This window comes from Onychostruthus taczanowskii, unplaced genomic scaffold (assembly GCF_017590055.1).
Source record: "Onychostruthus taczanowskii isolate IOZ18803 unplaced genomic scaffold, ASM1759005v1 scaffold10, whole genome shotgun sequence".
NCBI classification, from domain to species: domain Eukaryota; kingdom Metazoa; phylum Chordata; class Aves; order Passeriformes; family Passeridae; genus Onychostruthus; species Onychostruthus taczanowskii.
In genome coordinates, this window is record NW_024496526.1 from 7,905,174 (window position 1) to 7,928,445 (window position 23,272).

The 23,272-nt window shown below is 40.0% G+C and overlaps 1 protein-coding gene across 2 annotated transcripts in view; it reads right to left on the reverse strand.

Annotated features, from left to right (window-relative positions):
* The window catches only part of MYLK (myosin light chain kinase), a 196,544-nt gene that overhangs the window by 92,371 nt on the left and 80,901 nt on the right, over positions 1-23,272 (reverse strand). For both annotated transcript variants that reach the window (XM_041408484.1, XM_041408494.1), the window contains exons 5-11: positions 22,110-22,275; positions 20,118-20,283; positions 17,271-17,307; positions 14,874-15,433; positions 13,030-13,233; positions 11,826-11,960; positions 5,505-5,657 (exon numbers count right to left, since the gene is read on the reverse strand). In XM_041408484.1, coding sequence (XP_041264418.1) covers positions 5,505-5,657; positions 11,826-11,960; positions 13,030-13,233; positions 14,874-15,433; positions 17,271-17,307; positions 20,118-20,283; positions 22,110-22,275 — 1,421 coding nt within the window. The remainder of the gene's footprint in view (positions 1-5,504; positions 5,658-11,825; positions 11,961-13,029; positions 13,234-14,873; positions 15,434-17,270; positions 17,308-20,117; positions 20,284-22,109; positions 22,276-23,272) is intronic.

Genomic DNA, 23,272 nt, shown 5'->3' on the forward strand with positions numbered 1-23,272 from the left:
AAACATGGATCTCAGAGAAAGAGAGCTGTGGCCTCCCAAAGAGAGGCTGCTTATTGCAGTGATAACCTTCTTTAAACGATTAATGTCTAAGAAGGGTCATTCTGAGACAGAAAGAAAAACAACACACGACCTGAAGAGAGCATTTCTCATGACTGAAGGAAAAGATTCCTACCTGAAAAGTTTTCTTCCACCTGGTTATATTTTATGGTCCCACTCACACCAGATGGGAGAGTGACAGGAACAAAACAAACTGGTTTTTCAGACAGCATCTCCCTTTGCTGCTCTGATTAACTGGTTGCAGCAGGGACTGTGGCAGGGTTTCAGGTGGCTCTAATCTGCTCGTGTAGTGATCAATGAATGACTACAGTAATCGGCTTGGAAGGGCTACAGGCTTCCCAACATAGACACTTATGCTGGGGAGGCTGCACTGGGGAAAAAAAAAAAGCATGAACAGAAAGTGGTGGGGGAGAAAGGGGAACAGATGTGAGTCCAGGCAAATGCACTGCTGGCAGGGAAAGAGAAATGAGGTCAACAGCTAATAAGCAGGAGCAGCACTATCTGCTGAATAGTGTTTGCTTACAAAGAGTATTAGGCCTGTATTAGAAAAGAAAGCAACAAACAAAAAACCAGCAGTGTGCAGAAAACAAGCATCAGCAGGACGTGTGGCTGCAGAGCATTAGAGCCCACAGGAGCACTGGCTGCCAGCCTGCTGTGCTGCTCTCACTGCCCTCCCCTCCTGTGCTCCACCTCAGAAACAGCCAGTGGTGCTGCTGCCTGGGGCAGGGGGGCTGCAGAAATCTCAAGGAGTGTGCAGTGGGTCAGGTATTTTGTTTGTTATTTATTGCAGAGCTGCAAGGCAGAGGATGTTCTCCTAGGAGTCACAGCAAGTGCTCTAGCTTGATAGCATACCTAGAGAAAGCTGGACCAGGCAACCACCTACCCCTCTGACAGGCAGAGTCTGTTTGCAAAATAAGAGAAGCTTCCCCATGCAGTGTTGATGTGTTTGGCACAACAGAGCCCACACTCTTCCCACTCTCCCTGCAGTCCATAATCATGTGCAGCACACCCAGGCATTGGTGTGAAAGTCAGGTAATTCAATATCCCTTTGACACATTTTTTCTACAGGTGGACCTGATCTATAACTCCCTGTCAGTGATTAGTTGACAGTTAACTAATATCAGAGGACAGTTAACATATCAGAGGGCTTATCTCAGGAATGAGGCAGACCTGAAGATCTGTCACCATTCCTGGGAGCTGGCCTTACCTTCCAGCTGTACCAGTTATCACCTCCATCTCTCTTGCTTTATACTCTGATTGTCACAGCCTCAGCAAAACAGTAACACCAACACACCACACATGTACATCGAGAGTCAATAAACTTTTTCTCTCCTCAGTTTCCTATTCATAAGAAAGTGATTAAAATATACAAGCACCCTGATTAAAAATATTAATAAATTCATAAAAAATACCTTCATAATTTATTCATAGCCTGATTAATAAATTCATAAATAAACCTGAGTATCTGCAATCCCCATCAGTGTATAATCACCATGTATTTCAGGTGACCTGAATGCACCCTGGATTTCCATGTAAGGAGCTGGTTGGTTTTCTTGTTTTTTAAGTAGTATGCCTGGTGTGCTTAAAAATGGCTTGTACACCTATTTTCATATCATAGAACAATAAGAAAATTGTAATATGAAATGTGAAAATGTGAACACCAAATACAATAGCTTGCACATACAATAACAGGAACAAATCAGTCATGCACGTGTTCATGTTGTTTAAAAACTTTAAAAATAAAATGTGCATCACCCCTAAAGCTTCCCAAACTTTGATTTTCCTGTATGTAGAAAACAATGCATAAGAAAAAAAATAATCCTACATTTAGTAGCAAATGGTACCAGTTCAGGATTTTCTATAATTGAGTGTTTGAATGACACTGAACCATGTTTCTCACTTCTCAGACTTAGATGCATTAGGCCAATTGATCTAGCTTTTACCCAGTGCACCCCACTCACTGGGAGGTTCAGTTAGAAATAATTCTCATGGTGAACACATTTGTTAAGGTGTTTTTTCCAGGGAGCTCTGCTCAGTCTCTGTAGTTCCTCTCCACCTGTGTGTCAGCTTTGCGAAACTGCTGACAGAGGGAGGACAGCTGTCAGGGCTCACCTCATCTACTTAGTCCTTACAAGGCCAAAATCAGCTTCACCTTGATTAACTTAGTCTCTCCACAGACTACCTAATGGATCTACCCCAACTTGCTCAGCCTTCAGATCACTTACTTAAGCAGCGAGATCTGAAGTGATCTGAATATGGTATTTTATCACTTTAAATAAGCAGAAGAATGTTGAATTTGAATTTTTTAAGGCTATTGCATTTCTATATGAATCCCATCCATAAGAAATATGGACTTTTTTTTGATGCAGTGCCAAAAGCCTCCTACAAACAACTAAGTACCTTCACCCTTTTCCATACAAAACTAAGGAATACTGCTGAGGTTGCCCAGTGCTAGACAGAATTCATCCTGCTTAATAATAAGGAAGAAAAAGACAACCATAAATGAATCTGAGACTGATGACTTAGAAGGAAAGTTATGCCACAATTAGCTCAGCTAATTATCCAGGGCTCAATGCAAATCATGCTGAAAGTACTGGAAAAAATCCCACTCTTGCATTTAACTGGACCTGCAACAATAACCCTTTATTGGGCAAAGGACCTTTAAAATGTTTCCTACAATAGCTTCCTTTCACAAAAACAAAGTAATTGATAGTCAAAAAGGCAAAGAATGCACAGAAGTTGATTCGAAAACACAGTATGTGCCTAGACAACATCTGTAACCTACTAGCAGGTTAAGGATCATCTTGTACTACAATTCAGATGTGAATTGAACTGTTTGACACTCACTATCCTTGCTGCTAACTTTTCTGAGTTATCTGTGAGCTGAATTTCACTTAGGAAAATAAAAATGAGTTTTACTGTTAAGAGAGGCTATTCACTCCAGGTAAAATTTCCCCAGTGATCAGAGTAGATATTTCTCTTCATGAGATCCTTACTGCAGCAGAATAACAAAGACAAAAATGGCAGTATGGATTGAAATGTAGACCTAGACAGAGATGTGTCCAAGGACCACAGAAGCAAATTAAGGAAAAGCTGGATTCTGAGACTGGTCTGGTACTGATGAAATGATGCCAATAACATCCATTCCTTCTTAGATTAAATATGGCTTACTTCTCACATAAATAAGGAACATGTTTCTCTAACAATGAATGAACAATCTGAGCACTGCAGCAAACTTGACATCCTTAAATCATCTTGGAGACAAAAAGGACCTGGATAAGGATGGGTTACAGTTCAGAAATGATTTTACAGACCTTATTCCAAAAATCACTGTTTGGTCAGGAGAGGATTTTTGAAGTTTTCTCCCTTTCTGCACATACAACCATTTTCTGTTGTAATCTGTTTGCACAGGCCGAGCATTTAGAAAAACCTTAGTAGCAGCATTCAGAGACTCAGAAAACTCTAATGCCAAGAAGCTTTTGATAGAGATTCTAATGGAAAAATATACACAAACAGATACGAGATTTGGAAATTAGATTTTAAATTTGGTACTGTTTTTGGCCGAAAAATCCACATTGATCTGAGTTTTGGGGAAAGTTACTGTAATCCTTATGGCCACAGGGACATAATGAGTTTTAGGGAAGAAGAAGACAGGATAGCTAAAACTGTAAAAATATTGAATATATAGTTTTACAGCCTATCATGTATGTTCTTAATTCTGCTCTTATTCTTCCCTCTCACTACTCCATGACTCCTAGAAAATAAAATGGGATGCAGATGACAGAAACTAACTCTCCATGATGGTGGCAATGCAGCCTTCCAGCCCCAGCTGTGTAAAGTGCAAGAGGAATCCAACACAGTGCAACAGTGACTCCATGGCCTGAAATAGCTCAGCAGAGCACACAAGCCCAGGGAAAGGCTCCCATGTTAGCACTGCCTGTCAGCCCCAAAATAACTCAGAAATGCTCTGTAAGAGAGGACTGTCCCTTTGGTTTCTGAGTCCCAGTCAAGGATCAGAAAGCCTCAGGCCAAAACCAGCTCCCTTGAGGTGGACCACTCTTCACTGGCCTTTAGCTAATGCAGATGAAATGCTTCAGAGAAATCGTAACTGATAAGTTTGAGAACAGATTAGTTACAGGTTTATTTTAAACTGATGTTTTCTTACTTCGTGCCATTTTTCAGGAGGGGAGGGTGGAGAGGTGATGACTATATTTCCAATTTGGTGATCAAGAAATGAATTCATAGGTTTACCAGAATTACTTTGTTTTTATTTTAACCTTGTCATACAGAATAGGGGCAGGCATAGCACTAAAGAGCTGTAGACAAACACCCCAGAACACTGGTAAACAAAGACAAAACTTGAGATTGCAGGGATCAGAGATTGCATTTCCCACCAAACTGAATGTACAAATTTAGGGCAGGTATTATTTAGTCATAAACAAAAGGAACGGTTCCCTTGGCAGCTGTCACTCAGCAATCTGTTGGACAGGGAGTGACAAACTACTATAACTTTGGGGAAAAATCATTTGCAGATGAAAAATTCCAAATACAGGCTTGACTGTAGAGGGAGGGAGAGTCTGAGGGAGGGGGATTGAAGAGAGAGGCAGGAGGGGATAATCTCCAGGCCATGAAACAAAACACCTGAATAGACTGATGCCAGGTGAGACTGAGAGCATAAAGACCATGATATTGATGGGTACTACCTCACTGTTGAATTTATCCATGGAATTCTGTCACCTCTTGTCTTCATTTTGAATTGTGGTGTTTTAGAATGTGTTTGTTGAGATTGTAGTAAAGAATTATGGCTTTCATGAACAAATCAATTCTGTCAAATCAGCACTCTGTCAGATTTCTGAGACAACAAGTCACCTCGATTGCTCACTACAATGCTCTTCTGGTACTTTCACTACCAAAATTCTACTTATTTAACATTATTTATCAGTTAGCTGATAAATGCCTGTTCAGAATTATATCTGATAAATCGTGGCAACAGAACAAGAATATTGGCATTTGCTATCATAGCTGCAGTCCCTGGCATTGGTCTCTGCTCTGCCTTTCAGGAGAAAGGAGTAGCATCTGCCTCCTCCCTGTAACATTCTCTGATGGGTGATATTTGTGATATTGCAGTTCTTTTTTCCTTTCAGCTGTCCCAGTCCTTTCTCACACTGGTAAACCTCTTCCATAACAGCCTCACTACTCTGTACACTAAGCCCTTGGGAAGCTCAAAGCACTAATACCTTTTTCTGAAACATGCTTATTACTTTACACTACACAGTCCTTAAGCACTTAAGTTGTACACACCTCCAAGGAGGAGAAGAGGTACCCAGCTGACAAAGGCTTGGAAAAACATGGAATCCACTCACAACCACCTCTGTTAAGGTTCCAAAGTAATTTTGGTTTAAAAAGATTATATTATTGTAGTAATTACAATAGTCAGAGATAGTCACCTTTGACTGTGACCTGAGCACTGCAAGATGCCTGTCCTGTGTTGTTTTCAGCCAGACAGGTATAAATTCCATCATCTTCTGGTAAGGCATCTTGGACAGTCAGTTTTGCAACTCCATCTTCAAAAGTGGAATGGGCATATTGAATTGGCTGGTCTGCAGACAGAAAGGAAAAGAACTGACTTAATACATCAGCCACAAATTTCAAAAGCACATCAGTTTTCAGTGAAATCTGGATGCCTAACACCAGCCAGCCTATGAAAGTGCAGAGCCAAATCCCACTCTGTGCACAGCCACTGCTCTCTAGTGACTACAACCAGCAGCATCCCCAGCACAAAGTACAACATGGTCGTCAGACAAAGCTCACCACCATTCACTGCATGCTGCCTTGAGTAGCAGCAAAAGGACAAAAGTTCATTTTGGATTCTCTTTGAGGTGGATAAGACCAGAACTCTGTGTTTGCTTCAGACATGGTGCCCATCTTGTAATTTGCCTCAAACTAGATAAAATGCAGAGAAAGCTAGATGCGTAAAATCTGTTGGGCATGGAGAACCACTTGAAGTCCTCTAAGGGGTTTTTTGTAGTGGAAAACATTTCAAGAGAGACAGTAAAATCTGCAAGGGAATCAAGAAGCTGATTTACAGAAGCAGTCAATCTACACTACACTATGGCCAGTAACAGAAGGGTGCAGCCTCATCTATGGTGATGTGATTATTAAAGAAGTTCATTTTCAAGAAACTGCTTCCTTGAATTGGTTTGACATGCTTAAATATTAGTATAGATGGCTTAAAGTTGTCTTGCTATTGTTTCAGGAACTGTCATGAGTCTCAGCCTTACTTTCTGAAATGCTTCTGCAATCTGTTTTCCCAATATTAAATAGTTTCCACTACTGACTCATCTTTGGTTGCTTTCCCAGTGTATGCAATACTTAAGCCAGCCTTATACCTGTGCATAAACATCATGCTGGAAATAGAAATCATGGTCATCTAAGAGAAGAGGATGAAACAGCAGAGAAATTGTGCAGGACTGATCTGAAGATGTCTGTTGCTCAAAATTTATTTAATTGCCAATATAATTTTAAAGGACACAGTTCTGGGGTTTTTAAGAAACCCCAGTTCTGCACTATGAGCAATATAAATTAAATGATGGGACAGATTTTTCTCTCATCTCTGATTTTCAAAGGAAGCCAACTCAGAAGGCAGTTGTTATCTGTGCACTATCTATATGCATACAGTTTCATTCTGAAATACAAACATATGCCAAAATCAGCTTCATCCAATATATGCATATATTATAAAATGTGGTAGATGATCTTCATCCTTTGCTTATAACCATCTATTAAGTTAGTAAATTTTCTATTGCACAAAAAATTGGGGTGAATATTTAATCAACTACCCAGAAGAATTTTTGAATAAAAGCTCTCTAACCTTAGTCACAGGTCACCTATTCTTATTATTGGCTCTTCTGAGCTCATTTTCACTCAGTCACACACAGACTGTTGGAACTTACACTAAACCACAGCATTTCTGCATGTGGGAATAGCACTACATTCAAATGTGTAGAGGCTGAGCTAAAGCCCAAGCAGACAAAGCTTTCTGTTAGAGGACAAGGGGCACTGGACTGCCTTCCTAGTCTACCCATAGAATGCCTCACTTGACAGGGTCCTTGCCTGGCATTCTGATATTGAAGCTGTTACTGGTGACAAATCATGCTATGATGCTGTATCAGAAACACACCCAGGATAAAAACTGCATCATGAAAAGCAGAACAATGCCTTTGTATTTCTGTTGTAAGTAACCAGATGAATAGGGGAAGTATTCTGCATGGAAAAGCAAAATATGGACTCCTTTACCGTGTCCTCAAATTTTGCCAGGGTTTTTTTCACTTCATCTCCCAACAAAACTGACTATTTTTTAGCATTATTCAAAAATTTGTGAATTCACTTACAGAACAGCCTTTTCATTAGACGCCAGAAAAAGAACACAAGCATATCAGCCCTTAGGAATAACCTGCAGCAAGACTCTAAGTTACATTAGAGTACTTATATTTTGATGTAATAAAAACAACTCTCCCAGTAGTGAAATGTTCTCTTCTCCAGAGGCAGAACAGTCAAATCTCCAGGACAGCTTGGCAGCAGGAACAATAACAAAAAATACCTTTCTGCTGGCATGTTATGCCTGAAGAAAGGAAATTTTCCCCAGGCCCATTTATTAAAAGCTTTCTGGACAAGTCACAAAGCTATCCTAAAACCAAACACTACTCAGAGAATTGTTATGCTAAAATCATGGTCATATTGTTCTTAAATTCAGCAGAAAGAGGTTCAATTAAACTTTGGAAGAAAGAAAACCCACACAGAAAGCAAAATGAACAAAAAAGATATTTAAAACAGTCATACACTCCTTATTCCTGCAATTGAAAAAGAAGTTAACTAGAAAGTATTTTAAGAAGATAAAAGTAAATTGGAGTTACACACTGAAGTATTGTCACCCAGAGCACACCCAAAAAGTTATTTATAAGGTTTTGGTGAGGCCAGAACTAAAACACAGGAATCTTACTTTCAGGGAAGTTGCCAGTAAATCAGTGAAAATTCAGAAAGAAACTTAAATAAAATTTAGAGGGAGAACAAAAGGAGAAAAGAATCATCTTGAAAAAGCTGGGAACAAAGCTTTAATAGTAGATTTGCAGAGAAGAGTAAGAGCTTGGATGAAATTCATTGTTCAGCTAGGTAGCTCTAATTTGTGCACTCTCTATGAATATGGAAAAACTACTCATCCTTACAGATGGTAAGAAGTAATTACAGACAATGCAGAGTATACATCATCTATTTTTTGTCTCACTTGACCTGAAGGAGAGGTCAACCTGTCTAATGCTTGGAAAATATTTTGAACTGGTATGGAGTCACAGCTGGTAAATAGTCTTGGTATATAAAGTAGTACTTGGATGTAACATTGTACAAGCTGTTGCAAGGCTTTCAGTTCTCAGGTGGTGTGGATTCCTTGGAAATTGGAGAAGGCAGACTGGACACCATGCAGTCTGTTCAGTGTCCGGGGATGGGCAGCCTGGAAGGGAGCAGGTTCTGCTGCCTTCCTTTTTATTTTTCTTTTTTCTTATTTGTTTCTCAAAGCAGCCTTCTGTTCCTGTTTCTTATGATTGATAACTGGGTCTTTGCATTCATTATTTCACCAAGATATACATTCTTTCCCCACTATTCTGCTCAAATTAATTCTGGTTTATTATCATTTTCATGCTTGGAAGACAACTTGAATTTGATATTTTCTAGTGAGCTTTACACATCCTGTTCCATGTGATTTTTATTTCTATAGAGCTCTGAAAAAGTGCTGTATTTTGAACAGTTGCTCACAGCATATTGCTTTATCCTCTGTCCTAATAGAGTTCAGTTGTGAATATAAAAAGGTTTATATTGCAGACAGGGAGAGCAGATGCTAACACAACATTTTGAAAACAGAACTGGTCTGTCTGCCTCCAGTTATATACTGTGAATATACTGTTTTCTTCATGTGGTCAGTTGATGAAAGACGCCACCATGTCATTTTGCCAAAAGCACTGTTATGTCTGCTTGGAGTAATATTTCACAACTTTCTCCTTTATTTGATCAGGGATATAAATATGAGGAGTTTCTAGTATCTAGCTAGGTGGTAGACAGGAAGGAAATGTTTGCATTCAAGTGGATATCACAACAGCCAGTTTGATCCTTAAGTAAAATAATAACGCTAGGAGTGTACATGGAATTATCAACATTAAACAGCTGTTTATAATCCTTTCACGTTTGTATCAAAATGGTATATAAACAGTTATGTCTCACAATCCTAGGAAGACAGAAAAGCATTAAACTATAGTGATATATTTCAGCAGCCTGGAATGAAAGTCGTGTGCTTGTGTCTTCAGAGTAACATATGATGTGTCTAATTTTTATTATTATGAGAGTTTCTTGTGCTTCTGTTACGCAGACTCATCGCTGTCTTTTGATTTAAGAGCAGAGTTAATGCACTTACAGAACCTTAATGGTTTGAAATCCAACTAACTAACAAAACCCCACCTACATTGTGATATTGAGCCAATTGCAGTTAGAAGCTTGGATGCAGTGTAAACATGATTATACCTGAACAGGGGCAGACATATGAATTCAGCAAGAAGAAAGGGCAGTATAAAATAAACGACCTGAAAAAAGGCAGGGGGGCACAGTGCATCACAGGAACATGTGGGTTATTTATGTTTAGGCTTTGTTTCTCAGGAGACAACAGTGTTCTGATTAGAACATGGCTACATGAATGGAGACCCTATATCTGTGCCTGATGAGCTGTAAGTCATTTGAAAATCAACCAAAGTCAGTCATCTGAGACAGGAAGATGCTCTGTATGTGAAGATAACTGAATGTAACTACATCAGTCAATGTCTAAGGGAACACTAGGAGCAAGGGTACCTTGGAATACGAACATGAAGTGACTGACTCAGAGTTGCTCCTGAGCTGCAAGACAATTCTTGAACTGCCAACCAGAGATTCTAGTCATCATCTGCAAAGGAGGAACTTCAGCATAGCCTTCAGACAGAGCAACAAATTATGTCCAGTGGGAGAGTGTCAGAACCTTTACTCACATGTTTTGTGTTGTAAATAAAGCACTGGCCTTTCTATTCTGGACATGGAGTTATTGGGAAGGGGAACAGCCCAGGCTGTGGGAACATACCAATCTCAAGGTCACGGTTCATTTGCCCTGCCACCTTTTTCAGTAAGCTCAATTACTCTGAATAGCTAAAGGAAAACAGAGATCATGTGCAAATAATTAATTTTAAAATAATCCTGGAGCAAACATCTTTATGGCAAAGTATGCTACTCTTTGTTTATAACACACACAATGATAGCCTGGGAGAGTCTGAAAAAAAAAATCAACTGCAATTCAGAAGTAAAAGAGGTGATCAAGAGTTAAGCTGAATAAATTTTTCTAGTGTTTTACAGATATGGCTTTTAATGGAAAGAGTCCTTAGCCAAAGCAAGTAGTGCCTGGATCATTGAAATCATTTGTAATTGAAGCAAAACTCTGATTTTTGGGTCTAGCTCTGATATTAGGAGGCAGTTAAGGAAACTTGACTATTCAGCTGTGGCATCAGTGTAGGGTAGGAGATTATACAGTCTGATAAAAGTGAAAATATTTTACTTTTTTTTTTTTTTTTAATCAGCTCTAGGCAAACATTAGAATGTCAAGGAACATATTCTAGTTCAGAAGCAACCAAAAGAGCTTTGATTTCAAGATCTTGTGAACAGAGCTGCTAACACCTATTAGAATCTACCCAGCTTATGGAAGGGTGGAATCAGGCATTGGTATCCTCCCTACCTCTGAGTGAAATACTCAGACTGAAAAGCATAAACACATGTATTGAAAAAGTAATGATGTTTAAACGATCACTTGCATTCCTATATCCACCTTAAGGCTGTTTGCATTGTACAGGTGGAATTGTGTATCTTATTTTCACTTAGTCTGATTGTGGTGCTAATGCCAAGGTGGCAAGTGGGTCCCTATATGGCCATTCATGTAAGAGTTGGACTTGATGACCCTTGTGGGCCCCTTCCACCCCAGAATATTCTGTGATTCTGTGATACTTTGTTTAGATGCCCGGGATTCTGTGGGATCATGATGCCAACCTGTTATGCTTGGAGCAGAAGCTCCTGCCAAAGACAGAGGGGCAACACAGTATTCAGCACAGGGCAACAGCAGCACAGCCGTGTGACACAGCTCCGGTCACTGCCCTGGCACAGGGATGTCCCCAGCAGTGGCACAGCCGTGTGACACAGCTCCGGTCACTCCCCTGGCACAGCCGTGTCACCAGCAGTGGCACAGCCGTGTGACACAGCCCCGGTCACTGCCCTGGCACAGCCGTGTGACACAGCCCCGGTCACTGCCCTGGCACAGCCGTGTGACACAGCTCCGGTCACTGCCCTGGCACAGCCGTGTGACACAGCCCCGGTCACTGCCCTGGCACAGCCGTGTCCCCAGCAGTGGCACAGCCGTGTGACACAGCCCCGGTCACTGCCCTGGCACAGCCGTGTGACACAGCTCCGGTCACTGCCCTGGCACAGCCGTGTGACACAGCCCCGGTCACTGCCCTGGCACAGCCGTGTCACCAGCACACCCTGCTGGACACCTCTCAGAGCTGCGGCAGCGCAGCCCCTGCTCACAGCGCTTTCCGTGCTCTTGGTGCTCCTGTAAAGGGCTTTCCTCAGGTGTCCCAGCGGGCTATGTTAGGGTGATTGAGGGCGCTTTGGGGTGCCAGTGCGTTCATGCGGGTGCTGCAGAGCAGGGGACTCCTTACCATTGAGAAGCCATGTGATGTGGGGCACAGGGATCCCTCCCACACTGCACTGCAGCACAAAGTCTTGCCCTTCGCTCACAGTGCATCCTTTCAAGACACTGGAAAAGCATGGAGCAACCTCTTCAACTTTTGGCCCTTGAAAAGCAAAATGAAAACAGTTCTTGTAACTGAAATTCATGAAATTAGCTTTACCACTTAGAGCCTTTTCCTAAGTTTGTTTAGATGACATGGCTGGGCTAACCATGGTGAAATGTTTTATTGAGGGACAGAAATCATTTTGAGCAGCGGACTGGTACAAAGAAGGAATTCTTCTCTTATCTCCTAGGCAGCATTGCCAGGCCTCAAGCTCTGTTTAGGTGGTGGTTTTCTATGCCAGAATCCATCATTTGCAGCCAATCACTAAAAGTATATGCAGCATACTAGCAGAGAGCTCAGCACAAAGAAGATAGCTAATTCTCTGCGCATCTTTTCCCAGTCCCTCTCTCAGTGAGAAAGTGTGACTTAAGGATGCAGTTTATAGGCCTCTCATGAGACAGAAAGAAATTGTATTGGGTATCCATAGGTTTAACTTCAGGCAGAGTAAATGGAGAAAAATTGCATTAACATGAACATGGATCCAGAGCAAAACTTAAAACCAGGTGAAAACATTAGAACTGAGGAGACAGGATTTGCTAGACCCAACAAAAATTTCAACCAGACCACTAAGACACTGTCTGCAAGCTTAAAATAATTTATCACTGGGACATTTTCTTGAATTTAGCAAATCCTAATTCTTACTCCTTCCCTTCCTCTTCACTCTATTGCACAGAATTGGTTTGTACTCAAAAAACATTTCATATTTGGGGTGTAGAAATGCTAAGCAACTTCAAAAAAGCTAAATGCAGAACAACAATAAACCCACTGACAGTCTGTATTAAATACAAGCATTAACAGGAAACCTGAGTCGAGAATAGGCCTCCCTGTGTACAAACCATGTATTGAGATGGTTTTAGCTACACAAACAACAAAACCCACAATATGTCAGAAGGGAAACTGATGCACAAAGTGGCTTGCCAGCTATCATACACCACTTTATTCACAGAGGTAGGAATCAGAATTAACTTGCACTGAGAAGTCAAATAAAATTATGTATTAAGCACCCTCTGACAGCTTAAAAAAGCCCAGCCACAGTTTCCGAAGTGCAGATGGGCTCACAAGAACTTACTTCTGACAGTTAACAACCAGCTGGTGGAAGTCTGGCCTTTGGGGTTGACAGCTGTACAGCTATAAGATCCACTGTCCCTCAAGCAGGCTTTCTTTATCCACAGGCAATGAATTCCATCTTCCTCATATATTTGGACATCTTCTCCAGCTTTAATAGGTCGGCCTTCTTTGAACCACTCCACATCTGGTTTTGGCTTCCCTGAAACTGGACAATCAGACATTTTGATTTTTATTAACAGGTATTCATAATTAGCATTATTTAGTATCTATTTAATTAGTATTATTTACTTTAGTATAAATTAGGTACACTTTACACATACATAATTATATAAACCTTAATGGGCAATACACAAAACTGTTGTCAGAACGTTTGATATTTCTGATCTTCTAAAACTTCTTGGCCAGTCTGTCTCTTAAAGTAACAAATACTTGGTAACATGTAAAACCATATCTGAAAAAAAGCTTGTGGCTGAAAACTGTTCTTCTAAAAGTCACAGATGTGAAACTGAAACAGAAAAGGTTCTGTCCAAACACAAACCCTTCTTTACTCAGCATTGGCCCAGGTTGCCCAGAGAGGCTGTGGACTTTCCCTGCCCAGGAGATATTCAAAGGTCAACTTGATACAGTCCTGGACCTGCCTGAGGTGAGGCTGCATGAGCAGGGAGAAGGGCCTGTGAAAACAACCCTGGTCACCATCTGCAGAGAGGATTCTCAGGAGACTTTCTCAGATTACTTATTAAAGGGCATTAGGGATATCCCGCTGTGATTTCCCTACACCTTGCCTTGCATGTAAGAGTTTGTGCTTTGGGTCCAAAGCCAAACAAAAAGACATTCACTGGCTAAAATAAAAACTGGATGAGCTCCTTGTTTATCTGTGATAGGGGCTCTAGTTCCCTACCAAACAGGGTTGTGAATTAGTTAAAGCTTGCGAAGTGTGTGAGTTACTCTGACAGAAAACAATTCATGTTTTTAGTAATATACCTGAAAAATAAACTGTTCAAAATGTGCCAGGATCTTTGGAATCTTTTCCAAACACTCCAAACACTCTAGACTTGTGATAGAAATTATATTCTGTACTCATGGGGCAAGACTCATCAAGAAATAAAATAAATTACCATGGTGTTGTGTGATTTTTTTTTTTTTTTTTGCCCCTAGAGAAGCAAAAAAACAATTTCTTTCTCATTTATATGAACACTTTGAAGTGTAAATATTATTTATTAAAAAAAAACAGAAAAATGCTTCCAGATTACTTTCTAAAACTGTAATTAAATAAAAAAGAGAAAAGTTCCAAATCTACTACCAAGATTCAGCAAAATGCAACTCTCATTACTCTTCTAAGAGGTTAAAACCCATTCATATTCTGTGAAGCAAATTCTAAACCTCCCTTTTAATTCTTACTTTATCATTTCAGCTGTTAGGAAGCACTGAGATCATGCTGACCAAATATGAGACATAAAAATAGATGCCACTAGGGACATGAAGTGACTGATTGTATTTTCTCCTCTGATATTTTTTTGGCTCAAGGGCAGTTTCACTAATTACAGTTCTGGAAAGTGTACCGTCCATTTTCTCTCTCGTACCCTCATATAAAAGGGTCTAAAACTACCTCCTAGAAGGAGCAGCATTGGTTACATCTGGGGAAACCCCAGATGAGAGCGGAGATTGACACATGGGATAGGTTGGTTTGAAAATTTCACTAAGTGTTGTGGAAACAGCACTGGATTCTGCATCTGTTTCCAAAAGGCTTTAGGAGGAGAGCAACTTTCAAACAAGCAGGAATTGTTTTCCACTTCTACACATAGAAAGGGAACCCCTTTTTTACTCCAATAATTTTCATCCCTTTACCTTTGCTTTTGAATTTTATCTCCTGGCCCTCTGATGCTTCCAGGCTCTGTGGATGGACCTCAAACTGAGGGGGAATTCCCAGGGGCTCCCTCTTCTCCATTACAGCCCCCTGAGCTCCAGACCTGTTTTCTGCCTCTCTAGTCCTGGGACTGACGTGCCCTGGAGGAGGTGGAGTTTGTTGAGCTGACATCAGGAGCTGCACACCCCTTTTTCTGTTTTCACTATGTCTGATGGAAGGGGCCTGGGATTCTGCCATTGGTTCTGGTTGCAGTTTGACAGATTGTAGTGTGATGGTGCTTGAAGTTTTCTGCAAGACCTGAGGTCCCTTTTTATCTTCTTTATGTTCTGTGTTGTTTTCTTGGTGCTGTCCTTGTTTACTTTCTTTGGCTTCTCTGGTGATGTAAAAGGACTCTTTCTTCACTGGCACCCTGTCTTTGGTTTCAACCATGAGTTCTGTGCTGCTGGATTTCAGCTCTTTAGCAATCCCATTGCTGGTTGCCTGTTTGAATTCTGAATTTTCAACGGCTTTAACAGCAAGTGTGGTTGGTTTTGGTGGCATGCTGGAGGAAAATGAGAAGTTTGGAGATACATGACACTGTAGAAAGACTCATTATTATTATTACTATTATCAGTAATAACATAAATATATAAATCCTCAGCAACAAGGTGAACTGATTAACCTTTAGATTCTGTCACACAGATCAAGAAGATGGGTCAAAGAGGTGAAGTGAAAAGCTTCATAAGATGAAATCAGGGCTCAGACACTATGACAACTCAGGAATTTCTGGATGTAAGTCCACTGCTCAAGTTCTAACACGTTTTATGAGTCAGACATTAACCTTGCATGCACTGCTTTAGATGGGAAGCAATTACACGAGATCTGAATGACCATGATGTAATACTACTTGATGCTTTAATAAACTGAGGTAATGTATAAAATAGCTCAAAATGCCACATAAAATATTTCCCTAAAGGGAAATGTAAATTGTGAAGTCATTTTCTATTTCTAATTATGGTGTCTTGTAACTCAGGTAATTTCAAAACAGGACTGAGAGGATACCAGACCAAAGACTCAGGGAGGAAGAAGGGGTGTCGGCACCTTAAAAACTTGACTGGATGTAACAATATGGATTTATTAGGAAGAGTTTTTCAGAATTATGATTGATCTGCTGCTCAGTACTTTGGGAGCACAAGAGTAGCTGACCAGCTGGGGACTTTAATCTAAGTCTCCTTCATTGAAGGTGACTGCACCCTAAGCTGTTACCTATAGAACACTGTCTGTGTCTCACACTTTCACAGAATTACTCCAAGGCAGAATTGGAACATATCTGAAATAAGGGCAGTAATTTCCAGCCCAGCTCTGTTTTGCTACAATTGGTGCCATTAATTTATTCTCTCAGGGAGACTTGGGATATTTGCTGGGATAGTTTCTTCAGCTGGAGTTGAATGTACTGTTTGAGATGTGCAGTTACTTTTCAGGAAGTCAGACTTTTTCATTTTACAAAACATCTTTTTTTGTGTATGTGTGAATAAATGATGGAGGATGCAGAACTACTCTGGAGAACCACATGCATGGGGGGTTCTGCTTCCAGTGCTGCACAGTTTCATTTACACTAAACTTACTTTCAAGTATGTTCCTAAAAATCACACAGATCTGAAAAACAGAATAGTACAGCATTTTCAATTCCACTTTGCAGTTAGGACGGTGTGAGCATGCCATTTAGAAATCTTATGCAGGGCATGTGAAAACAGATGAAACATTCCAATGGCTACAAAGCAACTGGCCTTCATCAAACTGTCTTACACAGAGAGCCTTGAATTTTTCATTCCTGCATTTCCCATTAACAAAGAAAAGTAATTCTGTAAAATGATTTTTAAAATTATAGTAATTGAGTTTTTTTAATCCCAATAAAGGCATAAATATTAATTTTTTCTTTCTTGTTACTTTACCCCTACTTTTGTATGTGTTTTCAGACAACAGCAAAAGACCATGGCCATAGCATGTTTAGTATATGACAGGAAAGAATAACCAGCTCAGTACTGACAAGGTGCACTCAATATTAACTCCAAAAACGACATTTGACCCCCTGGTACAATGTAGAATTTCTGCTCACATAGCTTGGTTTTTTTTTTAAATTTTGCTTTCCTGAACCAGACCAGAACTCTGTACTTCACAATGTTGCCATCAGTTCCATCAGCTATTTCCTATGAGTCTACCAGGACAGCTGAATTGGGCAGCAATAGAGAATCTTATTCCAAGCAAACATTTTCTGACTTCCAAATATAGACTGACCCCCAAAAAATGCATCACTTTGTGAAGAAAGCACATGCAGTAAATGTCAAAATCAATGCACTAGAATTAAATAGTCAGAGAAAGTACTCCAGTAAAAAACATACCAAGGTGGATGAGTGTAAGTGTCAGTCTTATCTGGACCTGAAACATAAAAGAAGAAACAGGTAAATTATACACACAATACTGTGCACAGTTCCAAAAAATTGGAAGATTTTAAGCAAGTGTATACTTAAGAACCTTCACTCTTCAAATTTTCAGTGCATTGAAGTAAAGATTAAGTATCACCACACCTGGAATTGATATGGACAACAGGAAGCTGCTCAGCTGAAACACAAAATAGGTCTTGGTCCATTTTGAGACATTGCTGTATCATGTTCTCACAACCCTGCAGAACTAAAGGTTCAGGAACCCTCCAAAGCTCTGTGTTGGGGGAGAAATGTATGGAAGAGATTCCAGCTGGGAAGCAGCTTGTTAAATCTTATGGTAATTCCACAGAGCTTTTAAAAGTAGAGAAAGACAAGCCATCAATCAGTGCTACACCTGAGCATGCTCACAGTGAAACAGCAGCAGTCCTCTGGCTAAAACACAAAACCAAGTCAACAAGAGTAAAACCTCCCAAAACCCGGACTCACCTGTAAACATTTACCAACCCATTTGCTGTGTAGCAAGAATTATCATGATTAACATGAAAAACTCAAAAGCTAATGCATGACATTTCTTCACTTTGCAACACCACCAGGAAATCTGGGAACATGGCAGAGCTATATTGATTTCCCAAGGTGCTTCATCAGCTGCACTGATAAAACTGAGCACATACTGACCCACAGTCAGTCTCCTGATTTGTAATCCTCCATGAATTCTCAAAAACCTTGATAGTGTTTGTTTCTCTTGGGGGCAGCATGAGATAAATTGTTGTGAGGAGAGAAAATGCCATTCTAGGTCAAATACCAACCACATCTCTCCATTAATTAAGATTTCAGGATGGAATTTGTTTTCTCCTGGTCAAATCAAAGCTGCACCTATGCTGTTGTCAGCTGTGAGACTAGAAACTACAGTAGAAAGACATGTAATAATTAATTTGCAAGATAACACATTTTTCAAGTAATCAACAAACACTTCATAAAAACGCTTCCAGAGTCTCTGCCTCAGGGAAAAGACAAAATCATGTGATGGATGATATCCTCATTTCCATTGTGTTTTGCAAGCAAAAATTCACATCTAAATACTTGGACTTGCCATGGCATTCAGAGTGACTAAAAGAATATATTTACACATAAACAAAAGTTGAGAAGAGAGGGAAAAAAACCCACTGACCTTGTTCAATAAACCTGTCAAACTGTAACAGAAATACAGAAATTAAAACTAAAAAGACTGGCTAAATGCAGAAAAGGAAGCTTCGTAACTACTGGCTGCAGACAAGACAGTACCATGCAACCTTGTCTATTAAAAGAATATTTCTTTTTCCCTCTTCACCTTCCACTCAGGGAAAAAATATAGCTATTGGAAGAAAATATCTATATATGAGATTACATGTTTTTGAAAGAACATGCAGTACTTCTGAGCCACTTGATTGTCTGCTAACATCTTACAGCATCTCTGGCAACCTGATCTGATTGATAAAATAAGAATTAGGTATTATATATTGAGGTTAGGTAAGTGGAACCATCCAATTAATCAAGAGCATTGCAAAAGAGTGCCCTTTTTACCGACCTGCACTAATCCAAGCAAGAATGGATTATTCAGAGATTGGTCAGCGTCTGAAGCAAACATATACCACAGCTGACTTTGTGACCCCAGTTCCGCATCGTCTCGCAAGGCAGATGTAGCCATTACAGAACAGAAAGCTCACCACTCCAGGGAGAGCAATTAGGAATCGAGTTTTATGTTTGGATAAAAGGATTATTGAAAGAAACAGGCCTTTTTGTACAACCTCTGTTGAAGAGGCAAACTGCAGAAGCTTCTTCTACAATGGCTTCATCAGATTGGAATTTACAGATAAAAAGTACAGCTTTAATTTGTAGAAAGGTTAGTTGTGGTTCTGAGCATCCCAAAAGTACATCCACTTATTATTTTTATTCCTGATTCCTTACAGAGTGACAGCATTGATGTGAAACTGAAAGTCTTGCAACAAAAAACTCACTGCTGGGTGCACATGTAACCCACTGAGCTCACGACTGCAGCTGAAGCCAGCAGCTATGGATTTAATTATTTAATTGGGTCCAGCGACTGCTTACCCACTGACTGATGAATTTCCTTTTTAGTGAGCTTGCTGAAGGCTGTATGATTTTGAAGCTGATGCAACAGCCACCCTAAGAAGCATCAAACTGCAAGATGAGCTGTATATGATAATACATGTATGAAATAGAACATTCTTCTTATGCAAATATATTTGTTTCTTTAACAAGCAGCGAAATAGGCTGGGTTGAGAGTTGAGGAGACTGAATTTTAATCTTATTAAGATGGGTTTTTTCTCTCTCATAATTTAGAATTATGCTCTTTTACTTTACTTTCCTAGTTCTACAAATATAGATAGAATTTTGCCTCTCATAAGTGAGTTGGTATAAATGTGCATCTGGTGCTAGTACTCAACAAATACAAAATTAATTATTGATTATAATGACAAGTGCCACGTTCCATTTGCTGAAAATCAAATCAATATTCAAAACATGGAAGCCAAAGTCACAGTAAAAGCGAAAAGGTGTTTTTAAAGAAATCTGTTACAAAGCACTTGGATTGCCTTTTTTCCCATTGAACCAACACTATTTTTACAGCTCTAGCATGCTCCAGGCTATCATAGCATCATTTAATGAACAGAGGGAGAGAGAGAGAGAGAAGAAGAAAACAGAAAGAAGTGAATGTTTCTTGTAAATATCAAGAACACAACCCGAGACATTTTATCAGAATGTCTGTGGCCCCTTTTCTCTCTCCTGCAAACTCTCTCTCTGCTGTACCTTGAACAGTGAGCTCTGCAGACACAGACGCCTTCCCAGCGCTGTTCACCACTGTACACGTGTAAATTCCTGAATCAGCAAGCTGAACGTTTTGGACCTCCAAGAACTGGATGCCTGTTCTCTCATACATGTTGAAGCGCTCATTTTGCTGTAACTGAATATCACCCTGCAAATATTACAAGGCACCATGAGACAGTAGCTATTGGCAAGAGAAGAGGAGCAAGAATTTTTTAGTAAAACATTAGGTCAAACTGCTTTTTTCCTATCCTTTAGCCAAATTCCTTCTATGAATAATACTCATATGGTATAAACAAAACAATAAACTGTGCCCAAAATTCTGTAATTCACATCTTCAGGAGGCTTCCTTTTTCCTCTATTTTGCCACCTACTCATCTCAGTTTGGTTTTGGCCTTTCTCTGTTTATTATACCCAGATTCCTAGAAAAAATTCTTTTCATTGTATATGGGCTCAAACCAGTTTTATGTTCCTGTTTGCTCCAGGGAGTCAAATGCTTTTAAGCAAAAGCTTCCAATCTGGAGAGTAGTTCTCTATCCCTCAAAAGCTACACTGGAGTTAAATCCAAAGATATGGCTTTGAGGCAGGAAGAAATGTGTGTAGTTCTGTTACACAACCTAGACCATCACAATAACAATCCTTGCCTTTAAATTCTACAAAGCAATTGACCAATACTTCATCTGTGAGTAAATCATTGCTTTTGCTTCAGCATCAGCCATTAAGAATGAATGCTTTGCTATCAGACACCACAGCTTCTCCCATCCTAAGTTTAGGAAGGGACACTATTTTACTTGGGAAGTAAACATTTGAGAAACATCACAGTGTTTACAGAAAGTGTCATTCTTGAAGTCTGTCAACTTATTGTTATCTGGGTGCTTTAGGTCCTAATGGTAGTTGGTGATGATACAGAAGCTTCTGTTCCTTGCAGCTTAGCAAGTAAGAAAATTATAAAGAAAACAATAATCAGAGTCAGATATTTACGAGCAGGTTTAATAATTGGTTCTGAAAAGTGCTATTTTACTTGTTGATAAAACTTCCATGCTGTAAGGAAGATGATCATCTATTGGTTCTACAGTAGCCAGATGTGGTCCAGCAGTTATATAAGTTCATTTCCATGATATAGAAGGTAACAATCAATAGCAAAATATTTTACATAGCCTCCAGCAAACTGCAAAAGAATTGTATGGAGAAGTACTAAAGTGTGGATCCAAACTGCTGGATTGGTAGTCCCTACATCCCATTTACCACACAGCCCTGAACAAAGATAACTGAGTGACAAATCCTGTTTTGCATGGAGCTGCATGGCTGGAAAACCTGAGCGAGCCTGGTGGGACAGGAACCAGGCTGTGGTGGAGCAGCTGCACTGCAGAGTCCCAGAGAGCCAGCAGGTCCCAGAGGATCTGGAAGGAGAGGCAGACTCCAGATAGAGCCCCCAGCTGAAGAAGATGTCAGAGAGCACTCCCATTGCAAGAGGCTGCCTGTGTTTGGGGGTGTATCCTGACATCCTTATATTACAAACAAGAATAAAGCAGACAATTACTTAGAAGCATTTTCCTGTTCCCTGAGAAATTTTCGGAGGATTTTTTTTATTTATTTCCCCCCAGAAACTGGAGATATCAGGAGAAAATAGAAGCATTGATAAGAGTTGTGTTTTTTTCAGTTCACCATACATAAAGCATTACTCTGTTGAAGGCTGGAGGGGAGCAGGATGCCACGAGAGCAGTCATATATTTGCTCTTCCAAATCAAAGTAACTGTAATTCCATAAAATACTGACAGTTTCAGTAAAAACGGACTAATCAGTGTAGTACCTAATTTCACCTGAAAGCTCTCTCCTTACAAAGAAAAAAGTGAGCTTGGAAATCTTGTGTATGCCCAAAGGTGACACCGGCACTTAAGACTTCAATGTGCATTTCATCCTTTCAAGTAACCAAATTTCAAAAGAGAAGGAAAACATAAACTTTTGGGGAAATCATACCTTAAACCAAGTTACTTGAGGCTGAGGTCGTCCTGTTATTTTACATGAGAATTTGCCTGTTTGGCCTTCACGCACCACAACTCGGTTGGGTTTTGTAGCAAACTTGGGTGGACTTTCTCCCCAGATGCTTGGCCTCTGCTCCACAGATGGAACAGCAAGTCTTGCCCTGCAAAGGCAATTGACATGCTGGTTTTACAGAAGAGCTGGAAGCTGTTGTGGTTAAAGCACATGTCAGGAAGCATTTTAGACCTGTGGTCTGCCAACAAGGGTATATCATTAGTGGCAACCTAGACTGTAGTTGCATGATATTTTTCTTGGCCATGGAAGAAATGGAAATGCTGGTAATGACTGCTCTTGACTCCTCATGCAGCTAGGCAGTGTTATGTTATGCACCCTCATCTCGCATACAGATCTTGTGGACCATTTGGTTGTTCATAAGCAGAGCTGGGAAAACCAAAAGATAGGAAACGCTGTATGCATTTACTTTTCCTCATTTTCTGTTTTTTAGTTGCCTCCTAAGAGTTTACATGTGCACACTCATTTACCATTCACAGGTTTTTATCATGTAGTTTGTTTCATTCTTGAGTGCAATTGACACAGTAATTTCTGATTTATGAATCAACACCTTGGTTTTGTAACATTTCTCATATGTCCTGATATTTTCAGTCTGGGGAAGACTTTTATTTGTAAACTGATTTGCTACAATGTTTTCAACACAACCGAGAGGAGGGCACAAAACCAAAGTACACCTGTCCCAGGTGAATTACTGTTAAGTATAAATGCCCAGCTCTACTTACATGCTGCTACAGCTGGGAAATTACATGTGGGATGAAACTGAAGTGGCATCAGTGACTGCAGTCCAAAACTGTAAACAGTTACACAACCATAAGACATAAAACATCAAACAGCATTGTAGCATGGAAAAACCAAAAAGGTGCAACTTCAGGTCTGTTAATGTCAAAGGGAACACACTCACTCTTTGCTCTGAAGTCTTGGTACAACAAAGACACATTAGCAGATGGCAGATGGTGATTTCTTTTTTTTTTTTAACATTTAATTTCAGCAAATTGAACCATTTTTAAGGCCTTCTTTTCCAGATGGCCTTTTACCACATGCAAGTAAGATGTGCAATACCTCACCATTTCTACCAGGTGTCAGAAACT